The 21,436-nt window shown below is 40.2% G+C and overlaps 1 protein-coding gene across 5 annotated transcripts in view; it reads right to left on the bottom strand.

The window, feature by feature from the left end:
* The window catches only part of NEK11 (NIMA related kinase 11), a 314,403-nt gene that overhangs the window by 50,900 nt on the left and 242,067 nt on the right, over positions 1-21,436 (bottom strand). Inside the window, exon 17 of one of the 5 annotated variants that reach the window (XM_037731927.1) lies at positions 19,282-19,611. The exons of the other annotated variants lie outside the window; for them this stretch is intronic. Within the exon in view, the coding sequence (XP_037587855.1) occupies positions 19,545-19,611 (67 nt within the window). The 3' untranslated portion in view covers positions 19,282-19,544. Of the gene's footprint in view, positions 1-19,281; positions 19,612-21,436 lie in introns of those variants that run through there. 5 annotated transcript variants of the gene reach the window in all.

The following is a 21,436-nucleotide window of genomic DNA, read 5'->3' as shown; positions in this document are numbered from 1 at the left end:
AAAAAAAAAAAAAAAAAAACATGGTCTCATTCTCTCACCCAGGCTGGAGTGCAGTGGCATAATCATGGCTTACTGCAGCTTCACTCACTCAGGCTCAGGCAATCCTCCTGCCTCAGCCTCCTGAGTAGGACTCTGGGACTACAGGCATGTGCCACTAAGCTTGGTTAATTGTCTTTTTAATTTTTAGTAAGAATGAGTCTTGCTATGTTGTCCAGGCTGGTCTCAAGCTCCTGAGCTCAAGTGCCTTTAAAAATAAAATGTTTTACCCTCCCAATTCTGAACAAAAGGGTAGCTCTCTTTATAGCATTCTTCAGGCTGTCTGGCAAAAGACTCACTTCCTAAATTTACTCACCATCCATTCTTCCATTTAGGCAGATAATGTTGTCAAAAAAAAAAAAAAAATAGAAAGCATTTGTCTTATACCCAGGTGTTCCAGTTCATAAAGAATCTTGGTGTAATTCTGAGACGTAATGAAACATCACTGTTCGGGGCTTGTGTTTAATGAGAACACCTTCCTGAGCTACTGCAGGTAGGAGGAGAGGAGGCTATTTTAAGACATCCATGTTTCTGACAATGGAGGATCCATTTTACCCTGGATTTCAACTAGGAAATGACTATGCAAATAATTCCTTTTTTTTTTTTTTAACAATCCAAATAACAACACCAGAGCCCAGCTTGTGTTGCTTTGTTTCTTCCCCTAAAGATTTAATTAGGAAAGAGTATGTGTCAATCAATTTTCAAATGCCTTTCCCAGGACTATGGCAGGTAGAACATTCACACAGAGAACAAGAATACCGAAGTTAGAGAGTGATACCATCCGAGCAAACAGCAGAAAGCATTCTCGAAGAATTAAGTAACACAAAGCATTTCACCTAGTGCATTAGAGCAGGGGTCCCCAACCCCTGGGCCGAAAACCTGTGCCAGTCCATGACCTGTTAGGAACTGAGCCACAGAGCAGGAGGTGAGCAGTGGGAGAGTGAGCTTTAGATTCTCATAGGTGAGGGATCCAGGTTGCGCACTCCTTATGAGAATCTAATGCCTGATGATCTAAGGTGGAACAGTTTCATCCCCAAACCATCCCCTGCCCCACCCCCACCCCATCCTTGGAAAAGCTGTCTTCCACAAAACCAGTCCCTGGTGTCAAAAAGGTCAGGGGCTGCTGTGTGAGATGATGCACAGGTTACAGAAATTATCCAATAGCGATTATACTTAAATCGAATCTTGAGAATCCTCAGGTGCATGTATAAACTTTTGCAAATTATAAAAGGACTCTGTTACAAAGAATAGATTATCCTAGTTCAGAATAGAATGGGACACACAGAAGACCATCAGCAAAATGTGTACCATACAAGGAAGAGAAAAATGTAGGCCAGATGAGAGAAGTCATACGGTGAGAGGGTAATCCCCAATTCTTAAAGACGGAGGTGTAAATTTATTGTGCTCACTTACTCTTGTCCTCTGCCCCCATTCACTTAGCCATCAGAATTTGTTTTTACATATTTTTGCATTCATAAATTGTTCTCATGCCAGAGTATAAAGCTGGTTACATTCACAACAAATCCTTCAGGTGCTTTAGACTGTCCCGAGTTAAGAACTGTTTTATTATATTAAGACTTTCTTGACTATTATGAGTAAGAATCCACTGCCTAAATGGGCAAACCAACTCAGCAGAACCCCTTACTAAGGACTGATGAGGCTCCACAGTGAGTTACTAATGGATGCTATTCTGCAGCTTGCCTTTCTTAGAACAGCAATAATAGTGATTGTGCTTTAACATTCCTAGATTAGGAGGTGACCATAAAAATAGAAAGTCAAAACACAGTTAATTAATGCATGACAGTAGAGAAGCATACTCATCAAATCAGCCAAGGGCATACCTGTCATTTACTCCTTGGAGAATTTAAATCAAAATCTGCCTTCAGTTTTGTTTTTATTCCTTCTTCAAGGGTCACATATTTTTAATTTTAAAAAGTGAGAAGGAAACATTTAACTTTAATTAAAACTAACAGATTATACATTCTCTAGGGACTTGAAATTTTACCACTGAATGGAGTTAGACCCTTGGAAAGCTACATAGTTTAGTTCATTATAGAACAGCTTTTTATCACCAAAGAAGACACCTTTATAAAATTCACATACCCATTTCATGCAGAACTACTGAAGATATTGTTTTGCTCAATATACTCAATACAAAACATCATAGGAGAAGCTCTGACTTCCCTGAAAAACCAGCAGCACATTTGCATTTTGATAATGAGAGCTAGGAATTGTATCACGTTTCCCCTTTTTGACCTGGCTTCCTGGAAGCTCAGAGCCAAACTATATATTCACACAGCAACTACTGTCAGCACATCAAATTCCTCACTTTCCTTTGATCTTCACTTTCTATAGATATTACTTTATTATTAGCCTTACTGTACATTGCATTTTTCTGAAAGGGAATTAAATAAATGTCTCTCAGGTAACTCTGAGTTAAGCCCTGATCAGCAAAATATGCCATACATATGCATCAATTGGCAACTTGATTTTCCAATCCTTTTGACAAAAAGTTGGGAAAAATACATTTTCAAATGAAATAGAGTTTCAGTCTCTCGAAGGCAAAGACTTCTATTTCTTTCTCCACTCTATAGCAGTAAATACTATTCTCTGCAAATAGCAGGGGCTCAGTAAAGGATACTGAAGGCAACAAGAGTTCCCACTTGCTTATTGAAGGTTTGGTTTATATTTCTTGAAAGCTGATATAACTTCAGAGACTATTTTTAATCCCAAAATAGGAATGACAGGATAAGAAGATAGGTGGAGGGCTTCTAGTTTCTCGTTTTCCACATAAGTCACTTAGAAGGCATCACTCCCTCCTAACAAGTAAAAAGCTGAACAGAGTTCTTAAAAAATCAACAACTCTTTTAGGATCCATTAGAGAGGTGAGCAGACAGGGCAAACCATGCCCCCAGTACCAGAGAGACAGGCAGGTAAATTCATGGAGTCATGGCTTACCAGAGTAAAGTCACAAGTAGAAACCATTGTGGGAACCAGTGCTGGGATAGGAAAACATGAACTGTAATTGATGAATCCACGGACACTCAGTGTGGACAAATCTGAAAGCTAAAAACTCCAGGGAAACCCACTTATACAGTAATTGTGTGAGATATGCCTCCAGGAACTTGATGATATTATTCCAGTAAATATGGGAGAGACAGCCCTCCATGCTTCCAGTAGGGGGAAAAGAGAAAAGCACATTTTGAAATATGTCATTGCACTCTGTTCTTCTTAGCAAGGCTTGCTCTTAGGAGAAATTAGTTAACCAGAGCCTAGTCTACTAACCAGAGCCTAACTGGCCCAGGCAAAAGTAAATGTCCAACTTTAGTTAGTTCTAGCCTTCCATGTGGAAGAAGAAAAATACCCAGCTCTAGCCCACTCAACATGAGAGAAGGGAAATACCCAACTATAGCCCACTTTAGCCATTTTGCCCCTGAGAAACTGAGAAACACTTGCAAAGTTCACAGCCCAGAGGCACAGACACATTAAAAAACAGAGAACTTATTACGAGGGGAGCAGAATGCTTCTCCTCCCGCTCCACTTACCGCAGCATTACTAAAGGCCTATTTACAGCTGAGTTTTTACTCAGTGTAACATGTTTGGTTATCAAGACAAAATTATACGACACACTAAAAGGTAAAACAACACACTTTGAAGAGACAAAGTACCAGAACAAGACATGGCAGGGATGTTGAAATTATAAGACTGGGAATTTAAAACAACAATGATTATGCTAAGGTCTCTGTTGGATAAAGTAGATAGCATGGACGAAAAGATGGGCAATGTAAGTAGGATTTCTTAAATCCTAAGGAAAAAACAAACAGAAATGCTAGAGGTAAAAAAGGAGGGCCCAAGCCAAAATGGCTGTCTAGATGCAGCCAAGAGACAGGGACATTGGGAATGCTGGGATACTCCAAGCAGATCTATGGAGAGGAGGCATTGAGAGTGGATAGAGGGAGGACTCAGATGCTTAGATGCAAGGGGAAGAAGCTGGGAACTCTGCATGGGGCTGTCAAGCACCAAGATTCATTCCTGCCCCCAGTGACTCTTTGGAAAAGGGCGAGTTGAATAGGTAAGGAATGGCCTGCTCTTGCCATGAACCTCTGGAATCCTAGCCGCAGAAGACCCCAAGACCCCAAGGACACTTGAGCTGGCAGGGAGAACTGTTTAGAGAGGTGGGAGGGGTGAGACTCCAGCCTGTGCCGAACTCAGAGGGTTTGGTGTGGGAACACCTGCAGTGGAGCCAGGGACATCCAATTTTCCAAGGCTCACCATGCTCCTTTAGGAGACTTTAGGTATCACTGTTAGACCTAGGCAGAGCAGGGCAGTCTTGCCTGTGGGATGGGGCCAGTCCAATTTGAGCATTCCTATGTCTGCTGGCGTCTCCCGGTGCCCCACCCTTACCATGCCTGCTAGCAGTGCAGCCTCAGATGCCCAACCAGGATATTTCCCGGGGGCCCTCGTCATAGCACTTTCACCAGCAGGCCACAGTTGACTATTGGAGAGCTCCAGCAGACCCACCCCTACCAAAACACACCAGCTCACCTGAAGCTTCCCTTTGCCGTTTTGCTAGCATGCACTCACGAATGATCTTCTGACCACTGTTTTGCTGCCGTGCATGTGTAGGCAGACCTTCTCTCCCTCCCCTGCCAGTACACATGCCACAGTACTACTTCTGCTGGTGCAAGCACGCCCCAGTGCCCCCTCCACAGATGTGTGGGCACCTACCATGCTGCCACCACAAATGCATGCACAGATGCTGCAAATCCCTCCACTGCTGCCTCCAGCACAAACACACACACAAGTGCTGGCAACCCACCCCTGCCTGTGCCCCACCAAGTCATGCTACTGCCACCACCAGCGTGAGTGGGTGCAGGAATGCCATCACTCCACTCTCACTGATGTCCCACCCCAACTGACACATGTATACCCCATGACTCTGCCTTAGCTGCTGGCATGTATGAGTGAACACAAATCCCACTGCCATTGCCCCAACAGAGCTCTTTGGCCAGCACCAACTATTGGCATGTTGTAGCTAGCAGACCAGAAACACCTCGACCCCTCCCCTCCGCCCCCCAGTGCGGCAGGTTCCTAACCTCAAGAGTCCGGAGAACAAAACTCAAGGACTGGTACCAGCCTCCAGAGATAGAGCACAAAGCTCAGCTTTTCCATAAACAAAGCCAGAGGCCTGAACCCACCCTGTACCACAATCAAACTCCCAAGGGCACCAAAGAAGACAAAAGCAAAAGACCCATGCAAAAGAAAGCAGCTTCAAAGACTGAAGAAACATTAACCCCCAAAGATGAGAAAGAACCAGCACAGGAACGCTGGCATCTCAAAAAGTCAGAGTGTCTTCTTACCTCCAAACAACTGTACAAGTTCCCCAGCAATGATTCTTAACTTGGCTGAAATGACAGATGTAAAATTCAGAATATAGATAGAAAAGATCACTGAGATTCAGAAGAAAGTCAAAACCCAATCCAAGGAATCTAAGGAATACAATAAAATAATACAGGAACTGGAATATGAAATGGCCATTTTAAGAAAGGACCAAACTGATCTGATAGAGCTGAAAAACTCACTTAAAGAATTTCATAATACAATTGCAAATAGTAACACCAGAATAGACCAAGCTGTGGGAAAAAATTCAAAGCTCAAATGCTGATTCTCCAAATTAACACAGACAAAAATAAAGAAAAAAGAATAAAAAAGAACAAACCTCCCAAAATATGGAATTATGTAAAGAAACCAAATCTATGACTCATTGGCATCTCTGAAAGAGAAGGAGAGAAAGCAAGAATTATGTAAAGAGACCAAATCTATGACTCAATGGCATCTTTGAAAGAGAGGGACAGGAAGCAAGCAACTTGGAAAATATATTTTAAAATACTGTCCATAAAAATGTTGCCAGCCTTGCTAGAGAAGCCAATATTCAAACTTAGGAAATGCAGAGAACCCTAGTCAAATACTATACAAAGATGAGGATCCCCAAGACACAGTCATGAGATTCTCCAAAATCAAAATGAAAGGAAAAATGCTAAATGCAGCTAGAGAGAAGGGGAAGGTCACCTACAAAGGGAACCCCATCAGGCTAACAGCAGACCTCTCAACAGAAACCCTACAGGCCAGAAGAGAGAGGGGCCTATATGCAGCATTTTTAAAGAAACAAAATTCTAATCAAGAATTTCATACCCAGCCAAACTAAATTTCATAAACAAAAAACAAAAACATAAAGAAAAATCCCTAAGATCATTTTAAGACAAGCAAATTCTAAGGAAATTCATTACCACCAGATCTACCTTAGAAAAGGTCCTTTAGGGAGTGCTAAATATGAAAAGGAAAGACTGTTAGCAAACACCACCAAAACACACTTAAATATATAGACCGCTGACACTATGAAACAACTATACAATAAATTCTACATAATAACCCCAGCTAAAAACACGGTAACAGAATCAAATCCACACATATCAATATTAACCTTGAATGTAAGCACACCAAATGCCACAAAAGGCACAGTGTCGAGTTGGATAAAGAAGCAAGGCCCAACTGTATGCTGTCTTCCAGAGACCCATCTCACATGCAATGGTACACATAGGCTTAAAGTAAAGAGACAAAGAAAAATCTACCAAGAAAATTGAAAACAGGAAAAAGCAGGGGCACTATTCTAATTTCAGATCAAACAGACTTTATACCAGCAATAATCCAAAAAGACAAAGAAGGGCACTATATAATGGTAAAGAGTTCAATTCAACAAGAAGACCTAACTATCCTAAATATATATGCACCCAACACAGAAGCACCATGCTCTGAGAGACCTATCAAGGGACTTAGATAATCACACAATAATAGTGAGAGACTTCATCATGCCACTGAAAGTATCAGACATAACCAAGGCAGAAAACTAACAGATGTTCAGGACTTGACCTTGACATTTGACCAAATGGACCTGATAGACATCTACAGAACTCTCCACCTCAAACAACAGAATATACATTCTTCTCATTGATATGTGGCACATACTCTAAAATCAAATGTACATTCAGCCACAACACAATTCTCAGAAAATTCAAAAAAATCAAAAGCATATCAACCAGGCTCTCAGTCCACAGACAATGAAAACAGCAATCAATACAAGGAGATCTCTAAAAACCAGACAATTACATGGAAATTAAACAATCTTCTCCTGAATGACTTTTGTGTAAGCAATGCAATTAAGTTAGAAATCAAGAAATTCTTTGAAACTAATGAGAACAAAGATACAACATACCAGAATCTCTGGGACACAGCCAAAGTAGTGTTAAGAGGAAAGTTTATAGCGCTAGATGCTCACATCAAAAAGTTAGATCTCAAATTAACAACCTAACATCACAACTATAAGAACTAGAAAAACAAGAACAAACCAACCCCAAAGCTGAAGACAATAAATAACCAAAATCAGAGCTGAACTGAATGAAACTGAGATGTGAGAAACCTCCAAAAGATTAATGGATTCAGGAGTTGATTTTTTGAAAGAATAAATAAGACTGATACACCACTAGCTAGAATAATAAAGAAAAAAGAAGACCCAAATAAACACAATTAGAAATCACAAGTAGTGCATTACCACCAACCCCATAGAAATACCAGAAAACAAAAAAACCCAAATCCCTGAGAGACTACTACAAACATCTCTATGAATGTAAACTAGAAAACCTGGAAGAAATAGATAAATTCCTGGAAACCCACAACCTCCCAACAATGAACCAGGAAGAAAATGAACTCTTGAAAACAGACCAGTAATGAGGTCTGAAACAGAATCAGTGATAAAAAGCCTACCAATAAGAAAAAGTCCTGTACCAGAGAGATTCACATCTGAATTCTTCCAGATGTATAAAGAAGAACTGGCACTATTTCTACTGAAACTATTCCAAAAAATTAAGGAGGAGGGACTCTTCCCCAACTCACTCTATGATGCTAGCATCATCCTGTTACCAAAATATGGCAGAGACACAGCAACGACAACAAAACTTCAGGCCAATACTTTTGATGAACACAGATGCAAAAATCCTCAACAAAATGTCAGCAAACCAAATCCAGCAGCACATCCAGAGAAGGTTTTTGATAAAATTCAACATATTTTCATGTTAAAAACCCTCAGTAACTAGGCATTGAGGGAACATATCTCAAAATAATGAGTCATCTATGACAAACCCACAGCCAACATCATACTGAACAACCAAAAGCTGTAAGCATTCCCCTTGAGAAACAGAACAAAATAAGGACGCCCATTCTCACCATTTCTATTCAACAAAGTACTGGAAGTCCTAGTCAGGGCAATCAGAAAAGGCAAAGAAATAAAAGGCATCCAAATAGAAGGAGAAGAAGTCAAACCATCTGTTTGTAGACGATATGAATCTATACCTGGAAAACCCCACGGTCTCTGTCCAAAAGCTCCTAAATCTGATAAACAACCTCAGCAAAATTTCAGCCTATAAAATCAATGTACAAAAATCAGTAGCATTTCTATAAATCATCAATGTCCAAGCTGAGAGCCAAATAAAGAACACAATCTTTCACCATAGCCACAAAAAGAACAAAACACCTGGGAATACAGTTAACCAGGGAGGTGAAAATTCTCTACAGTGAGAATTAGAAAACATTGCTCAACGAAATAAGAGATTACATAAACAAATAGAAAAATATTTCATACCCATGAGTAGGAAGAATCAATATTGTTAAAATAGTCATACTGCCCAAAGCAGTTTACATATTCAATGCTATTCCTATCAAACTACTAATGACATTCTTCACAGTATTACAAAAACCTATTTCAAAATAATAGCCAAGACAATCCTAAACAAAAGAACAAAGCTGGAGGCATCACATCACCTGACTTCAAACTATATTACAAGGATACCATAAACAAAATAGTACGTATTGGTACAAAAAACAGACCCATAGACCAATAGAATGAACAGAAAGCCCAGAAATGAAGCCACACACCTACAACCAAGGACATGGATGAAGCTAGAAACTATCATTCTCAGCAAACTAACACAAGAACAGAAAACCAGACACTACATGTTCTCACTCATAAGTGGGAGTTGAACAATGAGAACACATGGACACAGGAAGTGGAAAATCACACACCAGGACCTGCTGGGCGGATAGGAGAGGGATAGCATTAGGAGAAATACCTAATGTAGATGACGAGTTGATGGCTGCAGCAAACCACTATGGCATGTGTATACCCATGTAACAAACCTGCGTGATCTGCACATGTACCCCAGAACTTTAATTTTAAATAATTTAATTTAATTTAAAAAGGAAAGTAGACTTGGATTAGTTGTAAATGTATACTGACAATTCTAGGGCAACCACTAAAAAAAGCTAACTGATATGCTAGAAAGGAGAGATAAGGAAATCTGCTCAATTAAAACCATAAGAAGAAATCAATAGCATACTAGTTAAAAACAGATGGTGTTTCCATAATATAGAGTATTTTGCAACAGTTAAATAAAATGGGGAAGATATATTAACTTTATGTAAAAGGCGATCTATTGTTTTTAGAATCAAATTGGCCTTAAAAATTGTTTAATGCAAAAAATTTACACATAACAAAATTATACCCTCACGATATGATGTGCACTTATCTCTAACTTTTCCTTCATGATTCTCATGATAATGTACTACAGATTGAGTATTCCTAGTTAAAAAAAAAAAAAAAAAAAAAAAAACCTCATTGGAGCATTTCAAATTTCAGGTTTTCACATTAAGGGTGCTGAACAAAATATTCCTAAATCCAAAAATATCCAAAATCTGAAAGACTTCTGGTCCTAAGCATTTCAGATAAGGGATACTCAACCTATTCTATTCAAATCAGCCTTAAAAATCTTTATTTGCCCTCTTTAAAAATAAAAGGCAGAAAAGGACTGGAAGATAAAAATGGAACAAAGAACAGAGACAACAAATAGAAAATGGTAAGAAATAGGGTAGCTATTAATCCAATGACATCAATAATCACTTTGAACATCAATGATCTAATGTACCAACTGAAAGATAGAAATTGTCAGGGTGGATCAAAAAATAAGATCCAACTACATATTAACTACGAGAAACTCACTTTAAATATAAAGACACAATAGATTAAAAGTAATTGGTTGGAGAACAAGACACCATGCTAAAACTCAAAAAGAAATCAAGAGAAGCCTTAATAATTTCAGACAGAGCAGATTTCAAACAAGGGAAGCTATGAAGGGTAAATAAAGGTGTTACATAATAATAAAGGAGTCGATTCTCTAAGAAGTCAAAACAATCCTTAGCACACATGTTCCTTAATGTGTATATGCCTAACAACTGAGTGTCAAAATACGTGAAGCAAAAACTGACAGCACTATAAAGAAAAATAGCTAAATTCACTATCATCATTGGAGACTCAACATCCTTCTTTCAGAAACAGACAGATCCAGCAGATAGAAAATCAGAAAGTACACAGTTGAACTTGACAATACCATTGATCAAAAGGATAAAACAGACGACGACAGACTACTTCATTCAACAGCGGCAGAATACAAACCTTCTCAAGCTCACATGTAATATTCACCGAGACAAACTATATTTAGGGCTATAAGAGACATTTGGAATTTTTTACAACATAGAAACCATACAATGTCTGCACTCAGACCACAGTGGAATTAAATTAGAAATCAATAACAGAAAGATAACTGGAAAATCCTGAAACACATGGAGGTTAAACAACACACTTCTAAATAACACATGGGTTAAAGAAGAAATCTCAAGAAAAATTTTAACATATTTTAAATATTTAACATATTTTGATTAAATACAACATAGGCTGAGGTGGGAGGTTCACTTGAGCCCAGGAGGCAGAGGTTGCAGTGAGCCTACATTGCTTCACTGCACTCTAGTCTGCGCAACAGAGTGAGACCCTGTCTCAAAACAAACAAAGATCTTTGGACCATTCTTGAAACAGATCAAGTTGCCAAATTTGGGTCTCAACTCCCATGATACACCGTTACCTCTTGTTCTGGGGGCAGGGATCTCTGTGTCTGTTGAACAATCTCTGGCTGCAGCAAAGAGCATGCTTGCTCCTATGAGATTACGTTTTCCTGCAGACCAGCTTCTATGGGCACAGACGGACAAAATTTCACATGGAATGGGAAAAACTAGGGCTCTAATATTCTTCCAGTTTTTCTAAGGTTTTGCCCATTGTTCTGCACCTGACTCTACCCAGAGTGTTTCTGGCTGCTCTGTTTGCACATTCATGTTACACAAGGGCGACTTACCTGCATGTGCCCCTCACACCCAGACGGGCTTAATGAGGGACAGGTGCAATCCTTGACTCTACCTCCACCTTATCAAGAATCCAAAATAATCTCTTGGTAAATTTTTTGGGTCGATATCTTCATACCATACTGTCAGAGTAAACCTGCCTCCTTTCTGAGGTCCCAGGCATTGCGAGCCCAAATATGGCGGTTTATTCTCAGAAGTCAAAGGTTCATGTTCCATGCTTTCTGTTTCTAATTAGGCAATTTGAAAACTATTAGGCAAAACTCAGTGATACAGAAACAGAAGCAAAACTTCCTGCTTAGCCTGTAGTACCTGGTGGTGTTCATGGTTTTCAACACCGAATAATAGATTATAGATATTTCAAAGTACTATAGGAACAGCTGTATTGATTTATTTAATTTTATCATAAGCATGCTTAATTGTTTAAAAATAGCTAGCCCTCAGCTGGGAAAAGTACACTTTACTACAATTCAGGCATGGTCACAGTGGAAATCAAATACATATAACATAGTTTACTTCCAGCTCTAAGAAGGAAAAAGAAACATGAAGAAGAAAGGGTCAACAGGAGCCACTAGGAACACTGAAGCAGCCTTGGCACTAGCCACATAAATACTGCCTGCGAAGTCCCTGAACTCTGCTCGCACATGCCCCCTACACCCTCAACCCTGGACATCTGTTTTGCAGGTGATAATAGCTAGTGAACCCTCTTCAGGATTGCTTGCTTGGAAGCAGGATTTCAAATCTGTGTAGTGAAAAAACTGACAGAACAAACATTTTCATAGTCAATTAGACACTAACTGATAAAGTCAGGGGCTGTAGAATGGCAACAGAAGTGGCCAAGAAAGAGGGGTAGGAGGGATGGTATTTATTGGGTGACCACTTAATACACAATATAGTGCTATTTTTAATTATCCCTCCATTGTACAGCTGAAGAAACTGAGGCTCTGGGAAGTAAAGGGACTTGTCTAAGACCACAGAGTAAAAGTAGCCAAGTTGCAAACCCAGATTGCTCAGATCCTAAAATCCACATTGTTCTCATTATAGCGATTTATCTCTTTGACACTTCCTATCATTATTGAAACGGAGCCAATGGAATTAGGGTACAAATGTGTTAAGTGTCAGCCGGCACAGACATGTGTGTGCGCACACACACTTAAATTGTTTATTTAGAAAATAATACGCAAGGAAGACTTTTGTGAAGGAAGATGAAAGCCCAAGGACATAGATGTTACACAAGAGTGACTTACCTGCATGTAAAGAAGCGGAAGAATGACTAAGGTGCCCCATGTTAGAAAAGTTTGTTTTGCTTCTGAGAAATGTGGGAAAATGAGAGATGCCAGAAAACTGGAATGGAGCTGGGGATGAAGACTGTTTTTCAGAATAGAGAAGTTTTACCCTCTAGTTACTTGGAGCGCCCTTGGCAGACAAATTTCAGCCATCAGCCCTCTTGAAGAACTGTCCTCGAATGGCCTCGTCAGGTCTCATGCCCTTCCTGCATTCCTGCAGCCATTGACTTGTAGATGCAGGGCTCTTGAGCTCAGCCCCCTCAATTAACTGTGCAAGGCAATCCCAGCTTCGGTGTGCCCTTGCCCAGACCTTGCTGAGATGGTACCACAGGCCACCTTCCCCTCTGCCTACTCCTGTTTCCTTCCTTGCCCCTCCATAAATGGATCCAGAGAACTGGCCATCTCCAGAAACCTTTTGACATGAAAATCATCTCAGAGCCTCCTTTCCAATAAGCCCACCTGCTAAAGAGCATTTTTAAAGAACAGGGATGCGTAATGATTAGTTTGAAGTTGCTTATGTCCTTGTGACATGAGGCTTTTATTGCTACCTTTAAAATATTCAAAAAAGTCAAGTGTACTCACAGAAGATTTGGGTAAGAGTATATTATTCAGGGTTCTCTAGAGGAACAGGACTAATAGGATAGATTTCTAAATGAAAGGGAGTTTACTAAGGAGCACTGACTCACATGATCACAAGGTGAAGTCCCACAATAGGCCGTCTGCAAGCTGAGGAGCAAGGAAGCCAGTCTGAGTCTCAAAACCTCAAAAGTAGGGAAGGCGGCAGTGCAGCCTTCAGTCTGTGGCTGAAGGCCCAGAGCCCCTGGGAAACCACTGATGTGTGCCCAAGAGTCCAAAAGCTGAAGAACTTGGAGTCTGATGTTCGAGGGCAGGAAAATTCAACACCGGAAAAAGGTGAAGGTCAGAAGACTCAGCCAGTCTAGACCTTCCTCGTTCTTCTGCCTGCTTTATTCTGGCTGTGCTGGCAGCTGATTAGATGGTGCCCACCCAGATTAAGGGTGGGTCTGCCTTTCCCAGCCCACTGACTCAAATGTTAACCTCCTTTGGCAGCACCCTCACAGACACACCGTTGATTGGATTTGCATCCTTCAATCCAATCAAGTTGATACTTCACCATCACAAGGAATATTGGGGAAAATGAGCTAGAGTTTTTACTCTAGATCAATATGGGCCAGAATGGGGACAACAGGGACAGAAGCTCAGAGGACGAGATCATACCACCCAAGAGTTTGTAGAAGTCTCAGGAAAGGTTTTGAGCTATCACAGGGCATGTCCTAAGGGTTTAAGTCAGAGTTGCCTAGACCTGGAGAGGCAGGGACAAGCTGGCTGACATCTGGGCTACAGTTATGCTACTGAACCTCAGCTTCAGAGAAAGATGATAAGTCATTCCTGGAGCAGGGAAATAAATACAACAGGTTCATTTCAGGGAGAAGTGCAGGAATCTGCTCACTCCTTTCTAAGAAATGAGCCTCCTCCTCTGAACTTCCAGGGTGCTGGCTCCACTCAGGTGGCTCCTGGCATTTGCCCTCAGTCTTGTAAATCACACGTCAGGTGTCCAATTTCCCAAGCTAGGTTGTAAGATGTCTCTTTGTTCTATGCCCCAAAGCACAATGCCTCACACCTAACAGACTCTTAAGAAAAATTCCATTAATTGCTTGCAGGCCTTGAGACGGCTGAGGAAGAGGTCTGACTGGCTCTTTAAAGGATCTCTTAAACCTTACACATAAATTTAGAACCACTGCTCTTTGGGTAAAGGAGCCCTCATTTGCTGGTTACCAAGCTTTCTTTACATACAAACTTTTGTTGTTTTGAAATTGAAATGCTGATTTCAATCAGCAGTTCCTTCAGAAACACTGTCTGATACTGACCTTTTATTTAAAAAAGGGAATACTGGAGGCATAACTAGCACTTATTCAATGAGATTTGGAAAAGGAATGAGAAAAGAACCATCACTGCACCTCTTTCTCCACTGAAGGGTTATTTCAATCTTCAAACAGAATGAGCTTTGTTCATAAAGCACTTGGAAATCTTGAAATAGTAAAATAGTACATTCTAGTCACACACACACACAGAGCTTGAATTCAAAGAATGAGAATCCAAAAGAGTGAGAATGTTGTCAACATACCAATATCAATACCTACCAATTCAGAAAAGCATGTGAAAGGATATAAAACATGATAGCAGACAGACCAACCCTAGAAGCCAGCTTTGATCTTGGGTGTTTCACTTTACCTCTCTTTATCAAAGCTTCTGCATCGTGAAGATAAGTTGGTTTGTACTTATGGCTATGAAATGAAAACAAATAGGTACCCGAGCATGATGCCAGGTACATAAAAGGCCTACGGTAATGAAGAGGCTGCTTTAGAGTTCCTGATGAGATCTAGACTTCAGTGTCACTCAGCTCCCACTGTTCCCATCTCATCTTGGCAGTGCCTTCCAGCTCTAGTTTTAGAATAAGTACACTTCTATTTGAAACGTAGCCTTGCCACTTACCAGCTATATGACAATGGGAGGGTTTCTTCTCTTGAAATACAAACTCTTTACCTATATGGAGAGTCCTCTGCATCTCACAGGTATATGGTAAGAACTTCGTGAAAGAGAAGGTGTCTGGCTTAGCACACTCCCTGACACAAAGGAGGCCTGCACGGAAAGCAAGTTTTCCTCCACATAAACATTGCTATGGCTTTGGTCCAGTTCAAACACTGGGCTGGTACAACTATAAACTTCGTGCTACTAACCCATCTTGGGGAAGATTTTTAGCAAGTACTTAATGTCTTATCACCATTTTTACCAGTGATTGCTACTGTACCATGAGCTACATATCAGGTTAACAAGGACAATACAGATAATGGACTTCTCATTTCTGTTTAACCTTCCTCAGTCAAGATCTTCCTGTGATTGAAAGTGAAGAGAAAATTTCAAGAATTTGTGAGCCAGCTAAATCAGAGACTGAATCAGTCATGAGGTTTGACTTCACTGCTACTTATAGAAACTCCCTGTGTCTTCTGCAGCCTCTCAATAGTTGACTTCAGTCCTCATGGCAGCACTCTACCAGGGCTGTGCTCCGACCTGGATAAGAGAATAGGCATCTATGACACAGATGTAAAAATACAGAAACCTGTTTTGAGCATCAATGGTGACATGCACCGTGGTAGCCATGCATGTTACCCATTCAATTACCAGGGCATGAGACAGCACCATGAAAATCACCTTATCCTTCAACTTCCTCTATAAATACCATAGATAAGATGTCTACATATAGGAGAAGCAGTGCCCACTTGGGCATAATGTGCATGTCACTAGGCTGATCTCTATGGCATTAATAATGCCAGACTAATGTCTGGTCTCTAGGCATTAATAATCTAAAACTGATGACAATAGAATCAGCAGCCCTGGAAAAGTAACTCCTCCTAGATACCAGAGATTTAGAGCACCATAAACCCCTACTCCTCATTAAGTTAAATTAAACAAAAATCTCTGGCTAAATAGCTAAATGAGAAAAAGTATCATTTTTATCAATCTTTGCAAGCAACACCATTTGACCCCTAGTAAGCAAGGTTTCTGGTAAGCTGTGTTGGACATCTCAGCTGAAACCTGAGGCTAAAAGTGGTTTCTTCCTTTCCACTCCAAATTTAGATTTGGGGACATTTTGTGTACTTTAATTTCAAGTGTATGTGCTGTAAGACATGATACAGCCTCCTAAATTCCAAAAACTATACGAAAGCAAGTAAAATAGACCACACAATGAAATGCTATATTTATAAAAGAAGAAAGTAGATATATGATAGACAGATGGATGGATGGATAGATGGATGGATGGATAGATAGACAGATAGATAGAATAAACTCCAAAAGTTTGATAACATACCTTGTGGGGAAACATCACTCTCATACATTGCTGGTGAAAGTGCAAAGTGGCTTCTGGAAATATCTACCAACATTATGTATGCATTTATCCTCTAACTAAGCAATTTCACTTCTAGGAACCTAGCTCAAAGATAAACTGTCAATAAAACCAACAAACAAAGCTGAATGTGCAAGGTTATTCATTACAGCACAATTTGTACCAGCTAAAGATTGCAAATACTCATATGTCCATCCTTAGGTTACAGGTTGATTACACAATAGTACATATATACAGAGGGGAACTTGGAAGCTGTAAAAAGAAGTATTCTGCCATATGCTACTGTGCTCCAGCATATATTGCTAAATAAAGGAGACAAAAATGTATATGTTACCAATCTGAATATATTTTTAAATGAAAGGATGACCCATAAACTTTTTAAACATCAAAGGGAGGAAATAGGGCAAGGGATCAAGAATAAAAGCTAGTCTTCATTAAACATGCCTTTGAATGGATCTGACTTTGGACCCATGGAAACATGTTACATAATTAACAAACATAATAAAACAAAAGTAGTTTCAAAAACTGTGAAGCAAAAGAAATCAATAAAGCTGTGTATACCCACACATAGAAAGCGATTCAGCTGACTATAGACCAGAACAGGCATGTGAGGAGATTACTGAGCTGAGGGAGAGAAGCACCTGAGAGGATGAGAGAGAATAGTACTTGGGGCTCCCATTGGGCCAGGAACAGTGCCTCTTCAGACCTTCCTACTTTCCTTAATGGTAAACCTGGTCATTCATCAGCCATTGCATAGAGAATCCCAAAGGGTCTTGCTGTGGTAATGGGAAATAACCAGCTAGAGCCTGTATGCTTCCCTGCTCCTACATAAGAAAGCTCAAAAGTAAGAACCAAAAGTATCAAGCTGCTTCCAAGCAACTAAAACAAAGATCCAAGCCCTTTATTGGAATACAAAATTATCCAGCACCCACACAGGGTGAGTTTTAGCTCACAATGTCAAAGAACATCAAAATAATTAGTGTAACTATACTTGTTGAACTAGCTAGAGGAAATAACGAACATATTAAGCAGAGACAAGAAAGATGTGACTGTAACAAAAAGACTCAAATCAAACTTCTAGAGATGAAAACTTAATGTCCAAGACAACACACTGAATGTTCTAGTCAATTTTGCTATGAATCTCAAACGGCTTATAATGTGTACCTATAAACATACGCTGAATGAGATGAAAAGATCAGACATTGCAGAAGAAAAGATTAATTCATTTTAAGACATAGCAAGAGAAACTATCCAAAATGACACACAGAGAGGGAAAAAAGCCATAAAAATAAAAAAGCATAGCACCAGTAAGCTGCAGGAGCCTTCAGAGAGCCTACACATACAATGTGTAACTGCAGTCCTTAAAGGGGAGAACACATATCCCTGCAAATATTTATTTGCCCTGTGCTGACTGCATGAATTGGCAATGCAAAGGTGATGCCGTCCCTGTCATTAAACTATTTCTTAGGGCCCAGATGTTTTTCAGGTCACTAACTTTCAATTGGAAGTGGGCCCAGAAGCTTTCCCAGACTCTCAGGCCTTTTCCATGTGTTCCCATTATTGAACTTTTTGGTGAGGTGGATCTGACCCCTAGAAATCTCAATAGAGCAAGACGAAGGAGCCTCCCTCTACTCACACTGTTCCCAGGAACTAAGGCCTCCCAGCCATTGCAAAAGCCTGACAAGTCTGACACAGAAACCAGCAGTTCAGCCGCAAAATGTTCTGGAAAGCAAGTTCTTCTAACAGCAGACTCTTAGAGGGTTCAGAAACCTCATGGACAGCTGCTAGTGAGATGCCTGTGACTTTAATGCCAGACCTGACTCTGCTTGTGACAATTCTGTGGGGAATGAAGTTATTCAAACTTACAAGGTTCTAGCATATGACTATGCATAGATCTAGCTCCGTATTCACAATTACCACCCAGTTGCAATGTGGGTCTATGATGTGAAGTGATTATTTCACTAACATGACATTATAAAAAGGAGAAACTATAGGGACAGAAAGTAGACCATGGTTGTAAGGTACAGGGTATGGTGGGAGGAGCTGACTACAAAGGGGAAGCACAGGGAATTTTGGGGGGTAGAGAACTGTTCAATAATCTTGATTATGCTGAGAATTATATGACTCTTTGCACTTGTCAACATTGATAGAACTGTTTACTAAAAAGAGTGAATCTTATTGTACACAAATCAAAACTTACAGAACTATGTGTAAAAAGAGGTGAGATTTGCTGCATGTAAATTCTATCCTCCTTTTTAAAATAAATGGAAAATAAGTGAATTTATTTTATATTTTTGAGACAACGTTTTGCTCTTATTACCCAGTCTGGAGTGCAGCGGCATGATCTCGGTTCACTGCAACCTCCATCTCCAGGGTGCAAGCAATTCTCCTGCCTCAGCCTCCTGAGTAGCTTGGATGACAGGCATGTGCCACCACGCCTGGCTAATTTTTGTATTTTTATTTAAGACGGGGTTTCGCCATGTTGGTCAGGTTGGTCTCAAACTCCTGACCACAGGTGATTCACCTGCCCCGGCCTCTCAAAGTGCTGGGATTACAGGTATAAGCTGCCATACCCACCATAAGTGAGTTTTTAAAAGTCAAAAATATTAGGGCCTTAAAACACAAATATATTAACATATGTTATATAATATTTGATTTTTATTAGGACTGATCCCAACTCACACTCTTGTAACAAATGTCTCAAACTTTAATGTGTATACTAATTTCCAAATAGTTTAAAATTCAGATTCTGACTCAGGAGGGGTGAGGCCATTTCTCATGAGTTTCCAGGCGATGTCCCTGGTGCCCGTCAGGGACCACACTCCCTGTGTCCAGTAAGGCACAGGACACCAACGGTCTCATTTGATGTATAAAGCTGAAGCCAAGAGAATAATACATTTGATGTAGCAGGCCCTCCATGTACATTTCCTTGGCCTCTGTGAGTGAAAGGATCAGTCTTAGTCACAGTGTGCCCCTTGCCCTCCTCAGAGCTGAAAGTTGTCCAGCTGTCATTCCATGGGGCCTCCTTTTTGGCCTCTAGTGGGAACATGGTGCCAGGCTTGGAATTTAATCTGACTTGAGGTGGAAAAAAAAAAACCAAAAACACTTTTCTGAACAAAAACCCTTCCTGGAGAGCAGAAGCTTCAGGAGGACCATGGAGCCACAAGGCCCACTTATCCACCCATTCACTCAGCCATCCACCCACCCATCCATCCACCCATCCATCCATTAGTTCATCTATCCATTAATCCATTTATCTATCCACCTATGAATAGCAACCTCTCTTCAAATGCACATGGAAATTCCTCCGTCAGAAAGCAAATCAACACTGACTTCTTGTCATTCTGCCAACATTCCAATGACTTTGAGCAGTGCCACCTAATAACTTCTAAGAGCTGAGCGTTGTCTGTACACCAGTAGGGGAGTTTCATTTATGGAGTAGTCTCCCTGCAAGAGTGAGAAGTGGCTGTGGCCGGAAGTCAGTTGCAGAATGGCAAATGGGTAGAATTTATATTCAACAACTTCATTGCATTTTCTTAGAGAATTGGCACCGGCATTTTTTTTGCATGCTAAAAAAATCCTATGTGAATGTCTTAACAAACAGTCGCTTCACTGACCAGTGCCCTCAGGTATAAAACATCACTTAGCAGACTAATACAAGCCAACACCTTCAGATACCTGACTTGGGGATTTTCAAAATGAAGCAACCACACATATATCAAGAGTCTAAGTTGTTAACATTTATTGAGCACTTACTATGTGTGATAAACTATTCTTAGTGCATTTCATACATTATCTCAACTCACCCTAACAACAACTCCATGAGGCAGAAGTCATTATTAGTCCCACTTTACAGATGAGAAATCTGAGGCCCAAAGAGTTTGGTTAACTCATCCAAGGATACATATTAGTCGGTGGCAAGGAGAGAAAAAAAATCCCAGCAGCTCGCCCCCTGTACCTTCCCTCCTGACCACTGTGCTAGGGTCTACTCTATGCCTGACACTGCATCTATTAATACAAGCAAAGCCCTAGGGCTCCCAGTTTGGAGAACTTGGAGAAGGAGGGCGGTATGATCACTAGGTGTGTTGCCACCTAACTTCTTCATAGAGGAGATGACGAAGTCATTTGCCTGATATCCTTAAACTGTCACACACTAAGTAAGCCTTCAGGCACTACTTATTGAGCTGCAGCATTCCTTCTTACTTAGACCTTGCCTTTGCTTATGTACAAATGGGGAAGGCTGTGGAGGGTGCAGGTGTGGTAGGAAAATTTAGGAGTTCAGTTTTTGGAAATCCAGAGCTTGAGATGTCTAACTGACATCCAATGAAAAATGTCAAAGAGCAGATTAAAATTCACATATTTACTGAAATATTTATGAATATAACATATGATGAATAGAACTTCCTTAAAAGTAACATGGGAGAATAGGTGGAACTATAGAAAAACCAGATTGGTCATGGGTGATAATTATTGAATTGGTTGGGTTGATTAGTCTATGAAAAATTATACTATTCTGAATTCTCTTATATGTGGCTGCAAATTCCTATAATTAAATTGTTTAAAATTCAGTGTTTTCATTGTTCAACACCCACCTATGAGTGAGAACATGCAGTTGTGTCAGTTTGCTGAGAATTATGGTTTCCAGATTCATCCATGTCCCTACAAAGGACATGAACTCATCATTTTTTATGGTTGCATAGTATTTCATGGTGCGTATGTGCCACATTTTCTTTGTCCAGTCTATCATTGATGGGCATTTGGGTTGGTTTCAAGTCTTTGCTATTGCAAACAGTGCCACAATGAATATATGTGTGTATGTGTCTTTATAATAGAATGATTTATAATCCTTTGGGTATATACCCAGTAATGGGATTGCTGGGTCAAATGGAATTTCTATTTC

The sequence above is a fragment of the Cebus imitator genome, unplaced genomic scaffold (genome assembly GCF_001604975.1).
Source record: "Cebus imitator isolate Cc_AM_T3 unplaced genomic scaffold, Cebus_imitator-1.0 Scaffold432, whole genome shotgun sequence".
Classification (NCBI taxonomy): Eukaryota; Metazoa; Chordata; class Mammalia; order Primates; family Cebidae; genus Cebus; species Cebus imitator.
Note: the sequence above shows the minus strand (reverse complement) of the source record. Positions and strands in the feature narration are given on the sequence as shown.